The 19,529-nt window shown below is 35.0% G+C and overlaps 1 protein-coding gene across 1 annotated transcript in view; it reads right to left on the bottom strand.

Annotated features, from left to right (window-relative positions):
- The window catches only part of NBEA (neurobeachin), an 800,789-nt gene that overhangs the window by 14,461 nt on the left and 766,799 nt on the right, over positions 1–19,529 (bottom strand). Inside the window, exons 49-54 of the mRNA XM_044668958.1 lie at positions 19,038–19,100; positions 18,626–18,715; positions 16,550–16,742; positions 13,057–13,128; positions 8,331–8,486; positions 3,108–3,278 (exon numbers count right to left, since the gene is read on the bottom strand). Of these exons, the coding sequence (XP_044524893.1) occupies positions 3,108–3,278; positions 8,331–8,486; positions 13,057–13,128; positions 16,550–16,742; positions 18,626–18,715; positions 19,038–19,100 (745 nt within the window). The remainder of the gene's footprint in view (positions 1–3,107; positions 3,279–8,330; positions 8,487–13,056; positions 13,129–16,549; positions 16,743–18,625; positions 18,716–19,037; positions 19,101–19,529) is intronic.

Raw genomic sequence — 19,529 nt, forward strand, 5'->3', positions numbered from 1 at the left:
TAATGGCCAAATTCAAGAGCTTCCAAGTAAAAGAAAAAATTTTACAAGAAGCCAGAAAGAGACAATTCAGATATCAAGGAGCACCAATCAGGATCACACAGGATCTGGCAGCCTCCACACTAAAAGACTGCAAGGCTTGGAATATGATATTCAGAAAGGCAAGAGAACTGGATCTACAACCAAGGATCACCTACAAACATAGGAATTATATGAAAACAATTACAAAACACTTTCCAAACCATTAAAACTAGATCTAAACAACTGGAAAAACATTGATTAATCATTGGTAGGACAAGCTAACATAATAAAAATGACCATTCTGCCCAAATTAATTTACCTATTTAGCGCCATACCTATCAAACTACCAAAAAACTTTTTTACTGAATTAGAAAAAACTATAACGAAGTTCATTTGGAAGAAGAAAAGATCAAGAATATCAAGGGAAATAATGAAAAAAAATGTCAAGGAAGGGGGCCTAGCAGTACCAGATATTAAACTATACTATAAAGCAGCAGTCATCAAAACAATATGGTTCTGGCTAAGAGATAGAGAGGAGGATCAATGGAATAGACTTGGGGGTAATGACATCAGCAAGACAGAATATGATAAACCCAAAGAGCCCAACTTTTGGGACAAAAATCCACTATTTGACAAAAACTGCTGGGAAATTTGGAAAACAATATGGGAGAGAAGAGGTTTAGATCAACATCTCACACCCTACCCTAAGATAAATTCAGAATGGGTGAATGACTTGAATATAAAGAGGGAAACTATAAATAAGTTAAGTGAACACAGAATAGCATACTTGTCAGATCTCTGGGAAAGGAAAGATTTTAAAACCAAGCAAGAGTTAGAGAAAATTACAAAATGTAAAATAAATGATTATGATTATATTAAATTAAAAGGCTTTTGTACAAACAAAAACAATGCATCCAAAATCAGAAGGGAAACAACAAAGGAAAAAATCTTTATAACAAAAAACTCTGACGGGTCTAATTACTCAAATATACAAGGAGTTAAAGCAATTGTATAAAAAAATCAAGCCATTCCCCAATTGGCAAGTGGGCAAACGACATGAATAGGCAATTTTCAGAGAAAGAAATCAAAAGTATCAACAAGCACATGAGAAAGTGTTCTAAATCTCTAATAATTAGAGAAATGCAAATCAAAACAACTCTGAGGTATCATCTCACGCCTAGCAGATTGGCTAAAACGATAGAAGGGGAGAGTAATGAATGTTGGAGGGGATGGGGCAAAATTGGGACATTAATGCATTGCTGGTGGAGTTGTGAACTGATCCAACCATTCTGGATGGCAATCTGGAACTATGCTCAAAGGGCTATAAAAGAATGCCTGCCCTTTGATCCAGCCATACCATTGTTGGGTTTGTACCCCAAAGAGATTATAGATAAACAGACTTGTACTAAAATATTTATAGCTGTGCTTTTTGGGGTGGCAAAATACTGGAAAAGGAGGGGATGCCCTTCTATTGGGGAATGGCTGAACAAATTGTGGTATATGCTGGTGATGGAATACTATTGTGCTCAAAGGAATAATAAACTGGAGGAATTCCATGCGAACTGCAAAGACTTCCAGGAATTGATGCTGAGCGAAAGGAGCAGAGCCAGAAGAACATTGTACACAGAGACTGTGTACACTGTGGTAAAATAGAATGTAATGGACTTCTGGAAAAGAACGCTACCTACATTCAGAGGAAGAACTGCAGGAGTGGAAACACAGAAGAAAAGCAACTGCTTGAACACATGGGTTGAGGCGGACATGATTGGGGATGTAGTCTCGAAACTACCACTCCAATGCAAACAATTTGGAAATAGGCCTTGATCAATGACACATGCTAAAACCAGTGGAATGTGCATTGGCTATGGGGGGCATGTCAGGGGGTAATGGGGAAAGTAAGAACATGAATCATGTAACCAGTATAACTTTTCTAAAAAGTAAATACTATTAAATGTTAAAAAAAAAACTATTCCTAAATTGTGAAGCATCTAGAATAAATACTGACTTAAAAAAAAATGTATGTGTGTGTGTTTTAAATCTTTGCAAAGTTCTACTAAGCAATATTTTTATGTTGCAACTTACCCAAATATCTTTAGTGATTAGTATTAGAGAAATAGAAATGAGACATTGAATATAGGATAAATCTAATCAATGAATATCAAAAATGATGTAAATGATACATCCTGTCTCTCTCTGGTTTTCTGTCTCTTTTCCTTGGATTTCTTCTGTATTTTCCTCTTTTCTTGCTTCACTATCACTGCTAAAAGACTATTTCCCATTCCTTCTGCTTTTCATAACTAAGGGGAGCACTTGAGGGAATATGAGGGTGTATTGCATCTACTTTTAAAGTCTGAAATAGGCCAACTGTGCTGGTGGCAGGGGAGCAGCTGTGCTTAATCAAGCTATCCCAGAAGGCCTTTCACTTGGCATTCCTCCTCTACTGTCTATCCACCCAGACACAGCCCATTTTTGCCCATATTTTGGCTGGCAGCTGGGCAGGAGGTATACATCTGTATTTCTTTAGGAGTCACTCTATTGTGTCACAAATATTTAAATAAACTGGCACTTGGTTGTTAAGTAGGGGTTTGGGAAAGAACAACTTTGAAGCTGTGTACTCAATCCATGCAGGGCAAAAGTCAAATGCTCTTTATTATATCTCTGTATAAACAAGCAAAATATTTTTAACATTTGTTTTTAAAATTTTTGAGTTTTAAATTCTCTCCTTGCCTCCTCTCCCTTCCTCACTGAGAAGGCAAGCAATTTGATAGATGGTATATACTCTTTATTATTTATGTTAACCACTGTATGCATGTTTGAACTCTTAACTTGCCTGAGTAATTGAAAGGTACTCTTGACTAAAAATACTAACTGGATAATAAAATCATTCACTGCTTTAAATTAATTGTTCCAATTAGTTTATTTACAAATAATTATTTAGAATTTCATTTAGATTCAGCTAAAAGTAATTTTCAATTTTCAAAATGATGTAAACATTATTAAAATGAATAGTATAAGCTATTTGGAAAACCATGCAGCAGAATATATGAAAACAAATTATATGATAAGACAATTTGTATGTAAGTACTTACTGCTATTGGGATTATCTCCTATAATATGGTGTCTTCCACTCCAGTACCATAATAACAGGGTAGCATCTCGAGATCCAGACACAATATAGCAATCTCCTCCTATGTAGGATTCAGATCTGGCCAGACAAGTGACTACATCCCAATGGCCAAATACAATCTGAGTTAATTTCCCTGTAATTAAAAATAAAAAGTTCATTTGTTTTTGCTACTTTATAAAAATAAAATTACATACATTTTGATTCCATTTTAATTAGGGGAAAGAAGACTATGTATCAGTAAATACACATATTTGCCCAACTTTAGATAGGAATGTGTACTTATTCTGAAAAGTGTTAGTAGAGGGTCACCTTCCAGATTTCAGAGAAACATGATGTTAAAATAATACTTTCTGGAGTTTGGGACTAACTAGCCTCAAAGAGTTCTGTGTTTAATTAAGTCTGTTTGGAGAAGATGGACAAGAACTCAGTACAAAGGATTTTGAACTTCTTAATCAGAGCTCAGAGTAGAAGAGGGGATACAACTGGTCATTCAACTTCATTTTTTTCTAAAATAAATTGTATATTTTTCTCGATTAGGAAAAATCTGCTTCCTCAAAACCACAAAACCTTTGTACAAATGTGTATGGTTAAGCAAAGCAAATTTCTGCATGGGGTAATTTCCCCTCCAAAATGTTTCAAATTGTCCTTCACTTTTCTATCAGGAAGAGAGTAGCATATTTCATTATCAATCCTCTGGAATAGTTGTTGGCCGTTGCACTGATGACAATTTCTAATTCTTACCATATTTGTTGTGATTGTACAAATTATCATCCTGGTCCTGTTAACTTCACTTTGTATCAGTTTATAAGTTTTCCCAGGGTTTTTCTGAAACCATCCCTTCATCATTTCTTATTAAAAAAAAGTATTCCATCATATTCAATTATCATAACTTGTTTAGTCACTCCTCAACTGATGGTAATCTCTTCAGATTCCCATTCTTTACCACCTTAAAAAGAGCTATAAATGTTTTGGTACATTTTATTTAAAATTTATTTTGCTTTGGACCAATCCCCTCCTTAATCTTCTTAGAAGATTATTTAAGATTGCGCCACCATATATAGTATGCTGGACTTAGAGTTAGGAAGACTTAAGTTCAATATGGCCTCAGACATTTACTAGGTGTGTGACCATGGGTAAGTCACATAACTTCTGTCTGGCCCAGTTACATCATCTGTAAAATGTGAATAAAAATTGCACCTACCTTCTAGTATTATTTTGAGGATCAAATTATTTTGAGGATAATACATATAAAACATTTAGTATAGTGCTTGGCACATAGCAGGCACTTTAATAAATCCTTCCTTCCTTCTGTTTCCCTTTCCCTTCATTTTCCTTGTTAAGTAAAATATATTGCTGTACCCAACTCGATGTGTTCTTTTGTCTTCTAACCAGTTAAGACAAGAGTGAAGTTCAAATGTCAGCTACTCCTCCCACTTCCTCTTCCTTTTCTGGATAGATATTCTTGCACCCTTTGGTTATGTGAAGTAATTTTTCCTAACCTTTCATTTTTTTCCCCTCACTAGTGTATCCTTCTTGTCTCCATTCTTCTCCTAGGCCTTATCTAATTAGACAACTTCCTTCTTTGACCCCTGATGATAGTAGGGTTCAGAAAGGGAACATAAATCAGCTCCCATATTAGAATGTAAGTACTTTTCCTTGTTTACTCCATTAATATTGTTCATTTGTATTTATCTTTTTATATTTCTCATAATAACTTCTGTAGTTAAACTTTGAAATTTTTATGTAGCTCTAATTTTTAACAGAAATGCTTTCTATTTCATGAAAAATCCATTTAGCATCCTGTAGCATTATACCTAGTATTTCTGGGTAAATTATTCTTGACTTTAAGCCTAAATATAACTTTTGCCTCTTGTAATATCATGCTCCAATCTTTCTGCTTCTTTATAATGATGGCTGCTAAATCATGTGTGAATCTGACTATATATCCTTGATACTTGATTATTTCTAGCTGATTCAGTATTTTTCTTTAACCTCGAATCTCTGGTCTTTGGCTATCATGCTCCTGGGAATTTTTCATTTGGGGTTTTCTTTCAGGAGGAGATCAGTGGATTCTTCCTACTTCTACTTTGCCCTCTGTTTTTAAGACAAGGATGGCAAACTGTGACCCATGAGTCAAATCTGGCCTATTGCCTGTTATTATGTATGCCCATGAACTAAGAATAATTTTTATACTTTTAAATGGTTAAAAAATCTAAAGAAGAATTTTTGTGATACATGAAAATTATATAAAATTAAAATGTTAGCATTCATAAATAAAATTTTGTTAAAACATTTTAATTTATTGTCAATGGTTGCTTTTGCATAACAATAGCAAACTAGACTGGTTGTGTGTGAGATTGTATGTGGTGCTCTCATCACTTCACACTGCTGCCTGACACTACAAATTGCAGTGATGCAGTTATAATTTGATAGCATTTTGAATGCTTTATGTTTTTCTGTACCATTACATTTTTAAAAAATTACCTGTGTATACCAAGTTTTATGAATATATATTTTTTTAAACCCTTACCTTCCATCTTGGAGTCAATATTGTGTATTGGCTCCAAGGCAGAAGAATGGTAAGGGTAGGCAATGGGGGGTAAGTGACTTGCCCAGGGTCACAAAGCTGGGAAGTGTCTGAGGCCAGATTTGAACCCAGGATCTCCCGTCACTAGGCCTGGCTCTCAATCCATTGAGTTACCCAGCTATCCCCTATGAATATTTTTAAGCTCAGGGCTGAGACTGAATTTTTTCTTAAAAAGAAGACTCCTATTCAACCATTATTATTTAATGCTTTTGATAAGGTTTCTTAATTCGACTTAAAATTACAAGGAAAAATAGTGCTTATATGTGGAATATATTGCAGTAAAGTCAATTCAATGACAATTAAAGTTGTTTAAGTCACAAGTAATATCAAGCTGCTTTCTCTCTTGCTGTCAGAAGTTAAAACAAGAAGCAAAATCTCCATTCCCATACAAATTTGCACCAGATTTATTTTCTGAGCTCAAGCTACAGTTCCAGTAGTGTTTTTTAAACATCAATACAAATGCAAAAGAAATTTCCATATTTCAAAATCCATTTAACTGTGAAATTTAGGAGTTACCTAATGCTCAATTGGAAGTATTAATATGCAATATAGTGACATGCTAAAAAACAATTATCAAGAGAAATTGAATGAAATTCTGAAAATGCCTTCCAAATGATCAATATGCTCATGGATTGATGTCAGTATTTGGTAATACCCATTTGTGTGAAAAAAGTGTCTTCAAAGATGAAGCATACAAAATTTCATAGAATAGCAATATTTGCAATCAATTTTGAATGAAAAGAATCCTAAATCTGACCCCCAATTAGGCAAAATGTTAACCCCGCCTTAAGAATTCCATTTTCTTCATTAGTAGACCTGTATTCCAGAAATGTTCTCAATTATTATTACATTTTGAATTTTTCTACGAAAATTTTGTGGAAATTTGTTCTTTTGTTTATATGTTACATAGATAAATGTTCAAAGACAAAAATGAGTCATGCTCTGTCTGAAAGGAGCTTAGGTTCCACTGTTGTACATAAAGTGTATACTGAAAAGCAAATGTGATATATACAAAGTAGATACAGATTAATTTGGTGGGGAAGGGCACTAACAGCTGGAGGATCAGGATAGGCTCTCTCTCGGAGATGACCCTTGAGATGAGTTTTGAAAGAAGCTGGGAATTCTATGACATGGAGCTAAGAAGGAGAGCCTGCAATATGGGAAACAGACTATGAAAGTAAACAGAGGCAGGAGATGGCATGTCATGGACAGTGAACAGCAAACTGGTCTGTTTGGCTGAAGAGAAGGGTGTGAGGGAAAGTAACATGTAGTCAGCTTGGAAAGTAACTGAAGCTGGCAAGTCCAATGGCCCTCAGTCTTCAGCCTCCTTGCCCTTTCTGCAGCCTTCAACAGTGCTGATGACTCTCTCCATATTCCCTTCTCTTTAGAGTTCCAGGACACCATTCTTTCCTTGGGACCACGTTTCTGACTCATTTGATGGGTCCTCTTCCAGATAAGGCTCACTAACTAAAAGGATTCCTGGGGGTTCTGTCCCGGGCCTCTTCTCCCTCTGTATTACTTCACTTGGTGATCTTATCAGTTTCTATGGATTTAATTACCATTTCTATTATGATGATTCATAAAAACATCTATCCTGTCCCTGACCCTGTTCTCTCTCCTGACCTCCAATCAACCTCCCATTTCCTTTTAGATATCTTGAGTTGTGTGTGCAAGTTGACATCTTAAATTTGCTATATCCAAAACAAAACTAATTATTTTCTCCCAAACCTTGCTCCCTTCTCTATTACTAGGGGGTAATCATTATCCTCCCAGTTCTTCAGGCTTACAACCTAGGAGTCAATCCTGGACTCTCTCACTGTCTCTCACTCTCAGACCTGATGCTGCCAAGGCCTTGGCCACATCTCTCAGATATACTTCCTTCTCTCCTGACAATGCCACCAGTCTGGTGCAGGCCCTCCTCACCCCACAGCTGCACTACTGCAATAGCCTGCTGTTAGATCTGCCTGTCTCAAGTCTCCCTACTCAGTCCATTCTCCATTTAGCTACTAACATGATTTTCCTATGCATAGGTCCAGTCATGTCACCCCTCTACTCAATAAACTCCAGTTGGTTCCTATTGCCTCTAGGAGCTAATACAAAATGCCTTGCTTGGCATTTGAAGCCCTCCATATGCTTGGCCCTTTCCTCCCTTTCTAGTCTTCTTACACCTAGTTCCTTGCTACATGCTCTTCAAGCCTGGCTCTTCCACTAATGTCTCAGCTTCAGGCTTTCTCTCTAGCTGTCTCCATGCCTGGAACAGTCTGTTTCCTTCATTCTAACTACTGATTTTCTTTCAAGTTCCAACTAAAATCTGTTTGTTTTTTTTTTGCTAGAAGCCTACATCAAGCTCTTAATTCTAGTGCCTTCTCTTAGTTATCTCCCCTTTATCCAGTATATATTTTAATCTTTCTTTGTATATATTTGTTTGCATGTTGTCCCCCCCATTAGACTGGAAGATCTTTGAGGATAGGGACTGCTTTTTTGTATCCCTTTTGTGGCCTCAGAGCTTAGAACAGGGTATAGGGCAAAGTAGGCACTTAATAAATGTTTATTGATTGATTAAAAGGTAGATTGGAATCAGATTGTGAAGGACTTTACCAGTTTCTGTAGAATAAACTCTAAAGCTCTTATCCCAGAATCCACAAATAAGGATGTAGCGATTATCTGCTGTGACAACAAAACAGTGTGCGTTGATTTGTATACTCTGATCCACAAGGTCTGTGATCTGCCGTTTGTTCACACCAGAATTATTTGCTGCAAATAAATGCAAAAAAAGCTAATAAATAAATTACTCTTATAATTTTACCAAGCAATCATGGAAGAAAAAAACTGTTTAAATTCTATTGAACCATGAATTTGTGATACATTTAAAAATATGAACATTTAAAAGTAGTGATAGTGACAGAAATGCAAGATTGATGTGATTTCCACTTTAAGGAAAATAAACTTTTTCCATTGGGGGCAATTATTATAAAACTACTTCGTGTATCTTAAATTAAGGAAAACATGTTTGAAACACAAAAAAGCTGATTACATATTCTAGATATGTACAAATTCAAGAATATCAGCTAAAAACAAAACAGAACCATTACAAGTAATTTTTAATCAGCAAATTCTATATCTGACCATATCTGTATAATGAAAATATATCTAATTATCCCAGACTGTCATGTTCTGACTATGTTTTGACATTCATGTGAAATAGAGACTTGAACAAAAAATTTCTTTTCTGGGCAGTTCAAATTTTTGATTGTCAACTAGCAGAAGATCTTTCCAGAATGGGCTTGAGTGGGAAATGGAAAAATATAAAGAGATGGAGAGAAATGGGGGAGGAAGAATAGAGAGTATCAGTGTATATAGCACTGGGATGAAATCTGAATAGAGCCAGTAACCTAGAGAAAGTGATTTCCCTAGTGCCTGCCTTTTTGCTTGTCTGTCCCTGTACTTCTCCACCCTTTCAGGATATATCAGTGTGCTGAATCCTTAAACAGAAAACAGAACCTTCTGTATGTACGTGTTTAAGATCACCAATCTGCCTTCACATCTATTAAATCTAAATGCTCTTTTCAGATACTCTAACTTTAAAAACAGCTATTAAAATAGGTAGTAGTTGAAATAATCTAAGGATAGGTCACAGGAGAAAAAGATTAGTCTTTAATTGATATTTAATGGAAATTAAAATTTTTCTATCACACATTACACTGTGATTGTTTAGCAATCACAATGGCAGTGATTTCTAGATTCCAAACTATTCCAGAGCCATCCAACAATATCCTTGGTCCTAATACTAAATGCTTTCCAAAAGGAATTTGAGTATGGTTTTGTGGAAAGGTGTCAAGTAACAGCTGAAATGCTTATGTCCTATCTCATTTTTAGACTTAAAAGACTAGAGTAGATCTAATAATTAGATAATAATTTAATTTAGATATGCTTTATAGTTTACATAAAGCATCTCATTTGATTTTTCAGCACCAATTGTCAGTGATGTAGGCAGGGCAAATAATATTAGTATTACTTAGTAGTTAATACTTAGTATTACTACCACAGGTTGTGGAGAAATAGAGGCTCAGATACTAAATAACTTCCCTTGGGTCACACAGCTACTAAGAAGCAAAAATGGGACTATAATTTAGGTCTTCTGCCTCCAGTGCATTTTCTCCCTTTAACCCTTTGACCTCTAGGCAACATGCAAATTGATGTAAGTGGGTATTTTCTGTGCAGTACTGAAAAAGAACAACTAACAGTCACATTTTGTAGGTCTGAGCTGTATGTATAGGCAAGCTAAGTCTGTGATCAAATACTGATCCCCTAATACTGATTATCTTGTACATACATGACAGTTGGGTCTAGTGAGAGAATATTTAACACAAATCCATCATAACTACTCAAAAAACAATTTAAAGTGCATGCCTTATTAATGATGGCCCAGTAGTGCCATTTTCTTACACAAAGAACTGAACCAATATTTGTTAAGTGCACTTCAAAAGCACCAGAAAGTATATAATTCATACAATTTTCTGGTTTTGTTTCCAAATCTTCTCTAAAATGCTTACACAAGATTAAAACTGAAAGCTTGTTTTTCTCATTATTAAAGTCCTCTATTTAATTTATAGGAATAGATTGTGGTGTAGAAGATAGTCTTCAGGGTAACCTGGGCTTATATTCTTCCTTGGTAGATGACCTTAGGCAGTGCTTTAGGCACCCAAGACAAGAAATTATAAAGCCTTTGCTGATTTAATGGGAACTTTGTCAAGAGAGACAGAGCTCCTTAGATTGTTGAATGACAAATCCAGAAAGAACTCTTCTACTTCCTCCCAGATCAAATCAATTAGGTAAGGAATAACCTAATATAATAGAGTTGTTAGGAATAATCTCTAACATGGAACTTTGTTATCATGACTTTAAAATCTTGGTTTTGCACCATAAGCATTTTCCATACAATCTACTATCCTGAATTCCTGTTCAGTCAAACTTCTAAAAAGCCCTTTAGATTCAGTGTCTTTATTTCTTCACCTTTCAATCATTTCCTAATTCCCTTAAGTGTGGCTTTATGCCTTACCTCTCTAATGAACTTGCTTTCTTTGAAATTACAAATGACTTCAATAGCTATATTTCAAAGTCTTTTCTTGGCCCTCATCTCTTTTGACCTTTTACTAGCTTTTTATATTACTGACCTCTCTTAGATACTGTTGTCTCCCCTGGCTTCCATGTTACTGTTCTCTACAGGTCTTCTTCTACTTCTTTGATCCAGTTTCCCTGGATCAGTACCTATCTCTTTCTTCCTTAGCATGGATGTTTGTGATTCTCTGTCTTGGGCCTTCTCCCTCTCTCTCTAGACTCTTTTCTAGAGATTTCAAGAGCTCCCAAGGATTGAAGTATGATCTCTACCCTGATGACTTCCAAATCTTTATCTAACATTAATTTCTCTCTTAAACTCTAGTTATATATCAGCTCATGCTGGAGCTACTCCTGGGTATCTTACAGACACCTCACTCAACATGTTAAGAAAAGAGCTATTGTAATGAATTTATGGGACAAGATGGACACCACTTTGAGTGACAAGACTGGCAGTTGAAGACCTCAGAATGTACTCAGATGCTGTGAGCCAGGGCAAAATTCAGTTGGAGCCAACCCTATAAATACCCACCAGGCACAACACAAGACGGCTGAGTCTGGAGCAGAACTTGGGAGGTGGTAGGTCGAGAGGGAGGATAGGCCTGTACCTGCAACCCAACTGACTTACTGAGAGAGCTAGAAAGCAATTGCAACCATCATCAATAGAGCTGAGAGAGAATAGTATCGCTGTCATTGCAAGAAGATCATCAATAGTCTTCCCTAATCTTTGGCTTGGCTCTGGCCAAGTCAGGCCTTAGTGAGAGGGTGAAGAACCTCCAGTCTATACCTGATCTAGCAATCTCCATAGTTTGATCATTAACTTAGACAACTAGCAATAAAGTTCCCAAATCCTCCATCCTTTCCCTTGTTCCTAACCCCATTAACTAGAATTAAACATAGCGGTTTATTATATGTACCTTTCCTGAGTGGTGAATATATCCATACCCTTGGGAAGGGGAGTCAATCACGCAGTCAGATCCAACAGCGTTATCCGATCAATAATCATTCCAACCCCAGGTGAGGAACTAGAGAAGTGAACTACACATACAACTTCTCAGTGGTTCCCTGCCTGGGCCACTGTTAAAAGGGGACAGCTGACAGGCTCAGTTTAGCAAAACCTGTAGGTGGGGAGAGACACAGCCGCTCTGCCAGCAGCACCTACACAGAGGCCTGTGGGTGAGAGTGTGCTCTCTCTTCCATCAAATCCAATCCATACCTTCAGTCCTCATATTATCCTTTATAACAGAGCTCATTATGTCCAAATGCTTCCACCAAACTTTTCCTTCCTTCTAACTTCTCTATTTCTCTTTAGAGTAGTGGTTCCCAAACTTTTTTGGCCTACCGCCCCCTTTCCAGAAAAAATATTACTTAGCGCCCCAGGAAATTAATTTTTTAAAATTGTAATAGCCATTAATAGGAAAGATATATGTATTAATGTTTCTACCTTTTTCGTAAAATATTGTAAAGAAAGGTGTAAATTAGAAACATTGAACTTTGAAATTATGAAACTATTGAACTCAGAATAGAATGTAACACAAAAAAAGTTAAAACATTCGAAATCATCTTAATGAGAAGGATGAACCTGGTGTGCTGCTACCAATTTAGTAATCCTCAGCTCTATTTTCATCAGCAGTAATCTTAAATCACCATGATTGACTTATTTGCAATTGGTTTTTTTTTTTTGTTAATAGATTGGTTACCATACTGAATCCATGTTCCACTAAATATGATGAAGGAAATGCAATTAAGAACTTTTGAATTACAGCTCATATTTCAGGATAAGCCATAGGGATCTCCTTTTGCAAATGCACCTGTGGCCATCACTGCCTCCCTGGATTGCTGTAGCACCCACCAGGGGGCGGTGGCACCCACTTTGGGAATCACTGCTTTAGTGGATCTAATTTATGGGACTTTCTAGTCACTCAGGTTCTTTCTAGATCTTATGTGAGTGAAGAATCATAGAACATAGATTTAGATTTAGAAGGGACTTTAGAAGTAACTTCATCCCATTTTATAGATGAGAAGAACGAGGTACAGATGGGTTTAATGCCATATCCATTTATACAGATATATACTATGAGCTATAATTTTAATATTAGTATGGTGAGTTAATATTTAGTTCTTTGTAAAAAAGACTACCAAAAATATGAAGACTCAATGATCTTTGAAATGTTTTTAAACCTTTACCATATGTTCATTTTTTACATACCAATTAAAGGATCCATTTCAATGGGAAGATGATGGGCTTGATCCAAAGAGTATCCTGGGGCTCCCCTGAGGCCTGGAGATAAAAGAATGAGTTCAATTATTATGAACTATTATGTGAAAATGATTTTTACCAATTAATAGTTTTCTAAGATGATGTATATGCTGTATATACATAATATACACACATATATATGCACACATATATTATTCTTTTTGGACAAAATAATTTTATTAAATCTAAAGATAAGAGTAATGACATTTTTATAGTGCTTTCCTAAGTGTTTTATATATGTTATGCCATTTGAATAATATACCATTCTTTTAGGGTTACCATTAAACACAATTAAAAAACATTTTTAACACAAATTCTGAGAAAAGTTATAATTTTCATACTTATGCAATGAAAATACATGGCTCCACACTTAAAAATGTGACTCCACACATAAAATGATATGAAAAATGAGGACATTTATAAGATGATCTAAGCTAGCAATAAGAACCCTAGAACAATTTTGGTTCAAATCTTTAGATAATTTAGCTGAAAGTGTTTTGGGTCTCATCATCTAGGTATTTGCTTCAATTTCTCCTTTTATTTTGAGTGTGCTGATAGTCTCAATTTCTTTGTTATACTTCCCATACTTAAAAATCCCATTCTTCTAGTTGGGAGTTGCTCAAATTCCAAAAACTTGACAGTAAAAATTGAGAAGTATATTGATTAGAATATAAGAATAACAAATGGACCTGTGATTTCATTGGTACTGGTAACGCCTAAATAAGGAAATTCCCTCTACCAAGGTAGGCTGGTTTACTCTCTGCAATTTGAAAAAGTTTTAGAGAGATGCTTAGAACCCTTGAAGATGAAGGGATTTGGCTAGAATCACACAGCCAGTATGTGTCAGAGTAGTAACTGAACCAAGGCCCTCCTCACTCTATGAAGAATTCTCATTGATGTTGGCAATGGCACAGATGAAATTTCTTATATTGAATATAAGAATAGTGAATAGAAGTGACAATTTAAACTCTTCCCCCAAAGAAGTGATGATTTAAACTCTTCTCCCATTTATCAGTTGAATAAGATAGATTTTATCCATAAAAATTTGGAAGTAGTGTATTCAATGAAGCTGAATTTAATGCAATATAGCAATATGCCTTTAAAGAATGAAACCAGCTCTTCATGATCAGGAACTCATGGTGCTTCCTAGACTGGCTGCCCAAGAATTCCTATTCTCCTATGATTAGACATTCTAAGAGCTATTTTCATATTTCTATCCTTTATAAGCAGCTTTTAATAATTTAAGTTTTAATGAGAATATAGTAGAGTTATAAATTAATATTATCCTTTTAAGCCAGAGAAAAGAAAACTTCTAGCAGCTTTTAACAATTTAGTTTAATTAAAATAGAGATAGTTAAAGAATATAGTAAAGGAAGGAAATACAGGAAAGAGGTAGAGAAAGAAAATTTCCTAATGTCTATACTAGTTATTCTATAACTACCTATAGTTACTATATAAAACTGCCTATATTTACCTATAACTACCAACAACCACCCCACAAAGTTCCAACCCAATCCAGCCCAATCAAAACCAACCCAATCAGTGTTTAATCCAACTCCATTTAGGTCTGTCAATGAAGACCAGCCACCTTCCAAAAAATTCAAGGAAGGGAAAAAAAACCTAACAGTCCAAACCAAAAACCAAAAACCAAAAAGGTTAAAGTCAAAAGCCCTCTCAGTAAGTTCAGGTCCGCCTTTATATTCCAGCAACTAAATGCCAACCACCAACCTAACATACTCCCAGCAGCCAATTTCCCTGCAACTGCCAGTACCTAACTGTAAGTAACTGAACGACTGACCCAACTCTTGGTCCCTTTTATCACCCTCTCCTACCTCACTTCTTGTCTCTATGGTTTCTACTCCCTATTCATTGTGGGCTAGTTAATCCCCACAAATCTCTATGGTAAGAGGACCTCTAGGTCCCCCATTAAATTAAAAAAGGAATAAAGAATTCCTTTTTACAACTTTCTCTCAGGCTTCTAGTGCCTACTAATACTTTAAAGTTTATATAATTCTGTTTGTTGTTTCCAAAACTCTTTCCATTTTGTAGAATGGCAAACTAATGAACAAAAATTAAAAATGACATTCCAATGTACAATCAGAATCAAAGATATGTCAAGAGAGAATTTAATAATAATAGACTAAAACCATAGTAGCCTCCTACAACTGAAAAAAACAGTAGTAAAAGCAACAGCTGCTATATAAGCCTCCAAAGTTTGCAATTTTCCTTATGTAAATTATCTCCCAACTGTATAATTTCAAACTTTAACTTGCTGGCTCTGGTCCTAAATTAGATAGATGGGTATTTATCCCCTGGTTATTTGCATTCTTTCTCCCTTATTAGACTGTGAACACCTTGAGGATAGGGGTTCCATTTTTGCATGTCTTTGGATCCCTGGTGCTCTGTACAGTGCCTAGTAAATAATAAGTACTTAATAAATCCTTGTTGACTACTTACTGTCTCAATCCTAGGTCAAACCAGGTGAAAACATTCTTTTTTGTCTCTCATGGTAAAGGGATGTGGATACTGAAGTATATTCAGGTTATTCAGGATACCGAAAGTACATCAGTATATACATATAGATATATAGATATAAAAATAATATATGTTAGCTAAAATCCCAATCTGAAAGGATTAATTTTTAGCTTCTTTATTGTTTCCTATACACTAATGTGAGGGACACATAATTAAAAACAGTCAAATGTTTTTATGATATTCTTCTTATATGTTTAAAAATAGAGGAAGGGTTACCTAATTAAATATGATGATAGCAATATCGATGAAAGAAATAGTTTAAGGAATTTTCATGAGACAAGCTGAAAAAGATGATTGTCTAATTCTGACTACATTAAAAACTATGTATGTTAGAGAAATTCAGTTAAATCAATTTGATGTGGCTGAATTTATCTCTGGCTAGAACTAGTATGGGATGTTTTAATAATGATGAGTTTGACTGATCAAATTGTTTGGTTATATCCAGTTCTTCTACAGCTATGTAAAACATGGAATCATTCTTCAAGGAATAGGTGAAATTTAAAAAAATTACTTCACAAAAGTAAACTATAAAGTCACAAAACAACTTAGTCTATGCCTACCAATAAAAAGTGTAGAAGAAAACTGAGACAATTATCCAGACAATTCAGATATAAAAACATTCCTATTAACTCAACTTTTCTCAAACTAAGGCCAAAATCCGTCGGAATGACATGGGCCCAGCTGGGGGAAGTTGCCCAGAACAGAGTCCGTTGGCGTGAGATGGTTGTGGCCCTATGCTCCTAGGGAGTCAACAGGAATAACTAACTAAATTATTTTGATGTGTACTTAACACTTTTGAGTGATTTCAGATAGCTTTTCATGTAATTTATTTCAAGCTTACCTTTATCTTAAAAAGTGATTGCTACTCAACAAATATTTAATTAATAGTTTGCTTTTGAGTACATACCTACTGTGTTGTGCCATCTATTCACTGCAAAAAGTCTGCTGCAAGTCACAGTTACCACTGCAGGAATGGTAAGGTGTGGAAGAGTGTTGGCCGCCACATGTGTGACTGGAGAATTTGATGGAAATTTCAGCACCATTATAACATCCTGTTGCATCTGATCTTTAAACATGAGTGGACTCTGTGGAAGGAAACACTGTTGAATAGAAAGGAGAGGAAAGCAGAAGGAAACAGAAGGGATAACACAGTTAGTGAGGAAGTCCAGGAAAAAAATGAGGTTAAATAGAGTATGGATACAAACAGGCAAAATGGAACAATCGGAAGTTATACTGGTAACATATGACAGAAAGAGGAGAGCTTTGGCATAAGGACAAAGCTTATAAATTCATATTCAGAAAGAATCATATATATGATTCTATAAGATCATATGTATTGGATGGATCATATTCTATAAGATAAATATTATGGATGACAAAATAAAATAATAAGTACCAATTCAAATGTAGCAGTCAAATAAACTAACTAGTAAATTTAGGTGATTTGACTAAAAATCAGTTGTCCTGATTAAAAAAAAATGAGATGATAAATTGTTAGTATGGCACAGACCTCATTACCCTAAAAACCAAAACAAACAAACATCGCTACCTTATTTTTAAAACTTTATAGTGGTTGTTTTGGTGTCACATAAACGATTTCTACACTGATGTTATGAGCTATTAGTAAAATATATTCAGGTAAAAATTTTTAAGTATGCAAATCAACTAATCAACAAATAACTGTTGAGTGACTATTATGTGTAAAGGACTGGAAAATATAAAATTCAAAATAATCATTATTTGGTGTCCACAAAACTTTTATTGCATTGTGCTTGGGTTAGCTCATAATTCTCCATTATATGAACTCAGAACATTTAAACTTTCTAGCTAAACAATTCCATACTAGTTTAAATACTAATAATGTCTCCCAGGAAATTAGTGATTGTGCCTAGGCATTTCTCCAGGATAAGCATTTTTCTAAATCTAGGAAGACTAACCTGGGAATAAAGTTTCTTTGCCAAACTTTTTTTCAAAAAATGAAGTGTTGGAGATGATTATCTGAAAAATTCACTGAAAATGATTCATGCTCTGTATTTTGAGGTCTTTTAGTTATTTCTACATAATATTCAAATACACTACAAGAAGGAATTAACAGTGAAACCATATTCATTTAAGGGAAAGTTTCTACAAAATGTTTAAGTAACAGTTAATCAAATCTGTCTAAGCCAAGGAAAAAAATCTATCCAATGACTGGTTTCTCACAGAGCCATAATGATTCTGTCCATCTGACTGGGTGCCCCTGGAGTTTCGTTGAAAAGTATGACAAAAAAATGAAATAGAAAATAAAAAATTCTAAGATACTTGATTGTGTTATTAAGAATGTAATTAAATATGTATTCTTGGGGAGTGTATGGCCTTAATCAGCAAATAAATAATTGAATAAAGGAACATGAATATTATGGACCATAATATGAAGTTCTTTTTTTTTAATATGGCTCTCCTTACTTTGATGACTACAGATGGTCAAAGACAGTTTTATTAATTCACTGCTAACATAAAAGTCACTGAAAATTGTAATTTTTTAATGCAATAAAGTTTTTCAGGAAATTTCAATTTGAAAGGGCATCAAAAATAAAGCTTTTTACTACATGACTATATACTTCTCTTGAACCTTTCCCCCCAAAAAAAAACTATGAAAAAAGATAAAATATTTTGCTTTTGGAAATAAATTTTGTTGTTCAGATCAAAATCTATATAAAAATGCTTCTAGTATTCCCTGAACAATGCAAAGAAGCTCAATATAACCTGACCATTAATTCGAAAAAGGGGCAATCCAATAAAGTATCTTGAAAGTTGGAGCTACAGAAACTTTTCTCTCTCTTGGGAAAATTAAGATGCAATAAGGTACATAGTAAATGAATGAAACAATAATTAATTAATTACACATTTTAAAAAGTGTTGCTTAAACAGGTATTTCATAGGACCTATAAAAGATACTCAGATATAAAGGAAATAAAAAGTTTCCTACAGGCTGATGTCTCACCAGGTGCATGGCAGAGCTCCGAGGTGGATGTGGCTCAATAAGCAACTGAGATGGCGTCTGTCCAAAGTTCTGTATCTGTGCCTCCATGGCCTGCAGGGAAAGAAGAGTGATTGTCATAATCAATATGCATCAAAGAGATAGGTCAACACACTATCTGACAATGCAAGCATATCCCAAGTCAGCCATGAAAAAAGTCTAGAAGATTCACGTGGTGCCCTTCTCCCAGGGCGCAGACTTATCCAAGTGTTAGTATTTTGTCGACAAGCTTTGCTTCTCTTTTCAAGCATGCTGCAGTTATCCAGCTAACCATTCTTGTTTCCAGTAGCTAAGGGTACATGTGAGAATGTTAACCTGTGACAACATGCAGCTAAAGACAGGGGAGATTTCTTAACATTAACCGCAACACATATACCTTGATAAAATCCTTCGTAAGAAGAAAAGTATGAGGATCTCTAATAAAATAAGCCTCTGGAATCTTAATAGGAAGAAATGGAAAAGTAAAGCCCATAAATAACATAAAATAAAATAAAAAAGAATCACATTTCTCATCAAACATGAGGATACCAAAGCAAAATATCAAATACATCTACATAACAATCTGATTGAGAAACCTGCCTCTCCCCCTTTTATGATAGTTTAGCTTATTGTGCTGTCTTAGAATTTTGATTACTATTTTTAAGAATAGTACTTTGTATCTATCATAATTTTATTGGATTAAATCTCAGATTGGATTCCCCACAGGGGGATAAAGGAAATCTATAAAGCACCCTAAGTGACTGGCTCTTCTTTTCTTTTCTTTCCTTTTTCTTCCTCCTTCCTTCCTTCCTTCCTTCCTTCCTTCCTTCCTTCCTTCCTTCCTTCCTTCCTTCCTTCCTTCCTTCCTTCCTTCCTTCCTTCTTCCCTT

This window comes from Gracilinanus agilis, chromosome 3 (genome assembly GCF_016433145.1).
Source record: "Gracilinanus agilis isolate LMUSP501 chromosome 3, AgileGrace, whole genome shotgun sequence".
NCBI lineage: Eukaryota > Metazoa > Chordata > Mammalia > Didelphimorphia > Didelphidae > Gracilinanus > Gracilinanus agilis.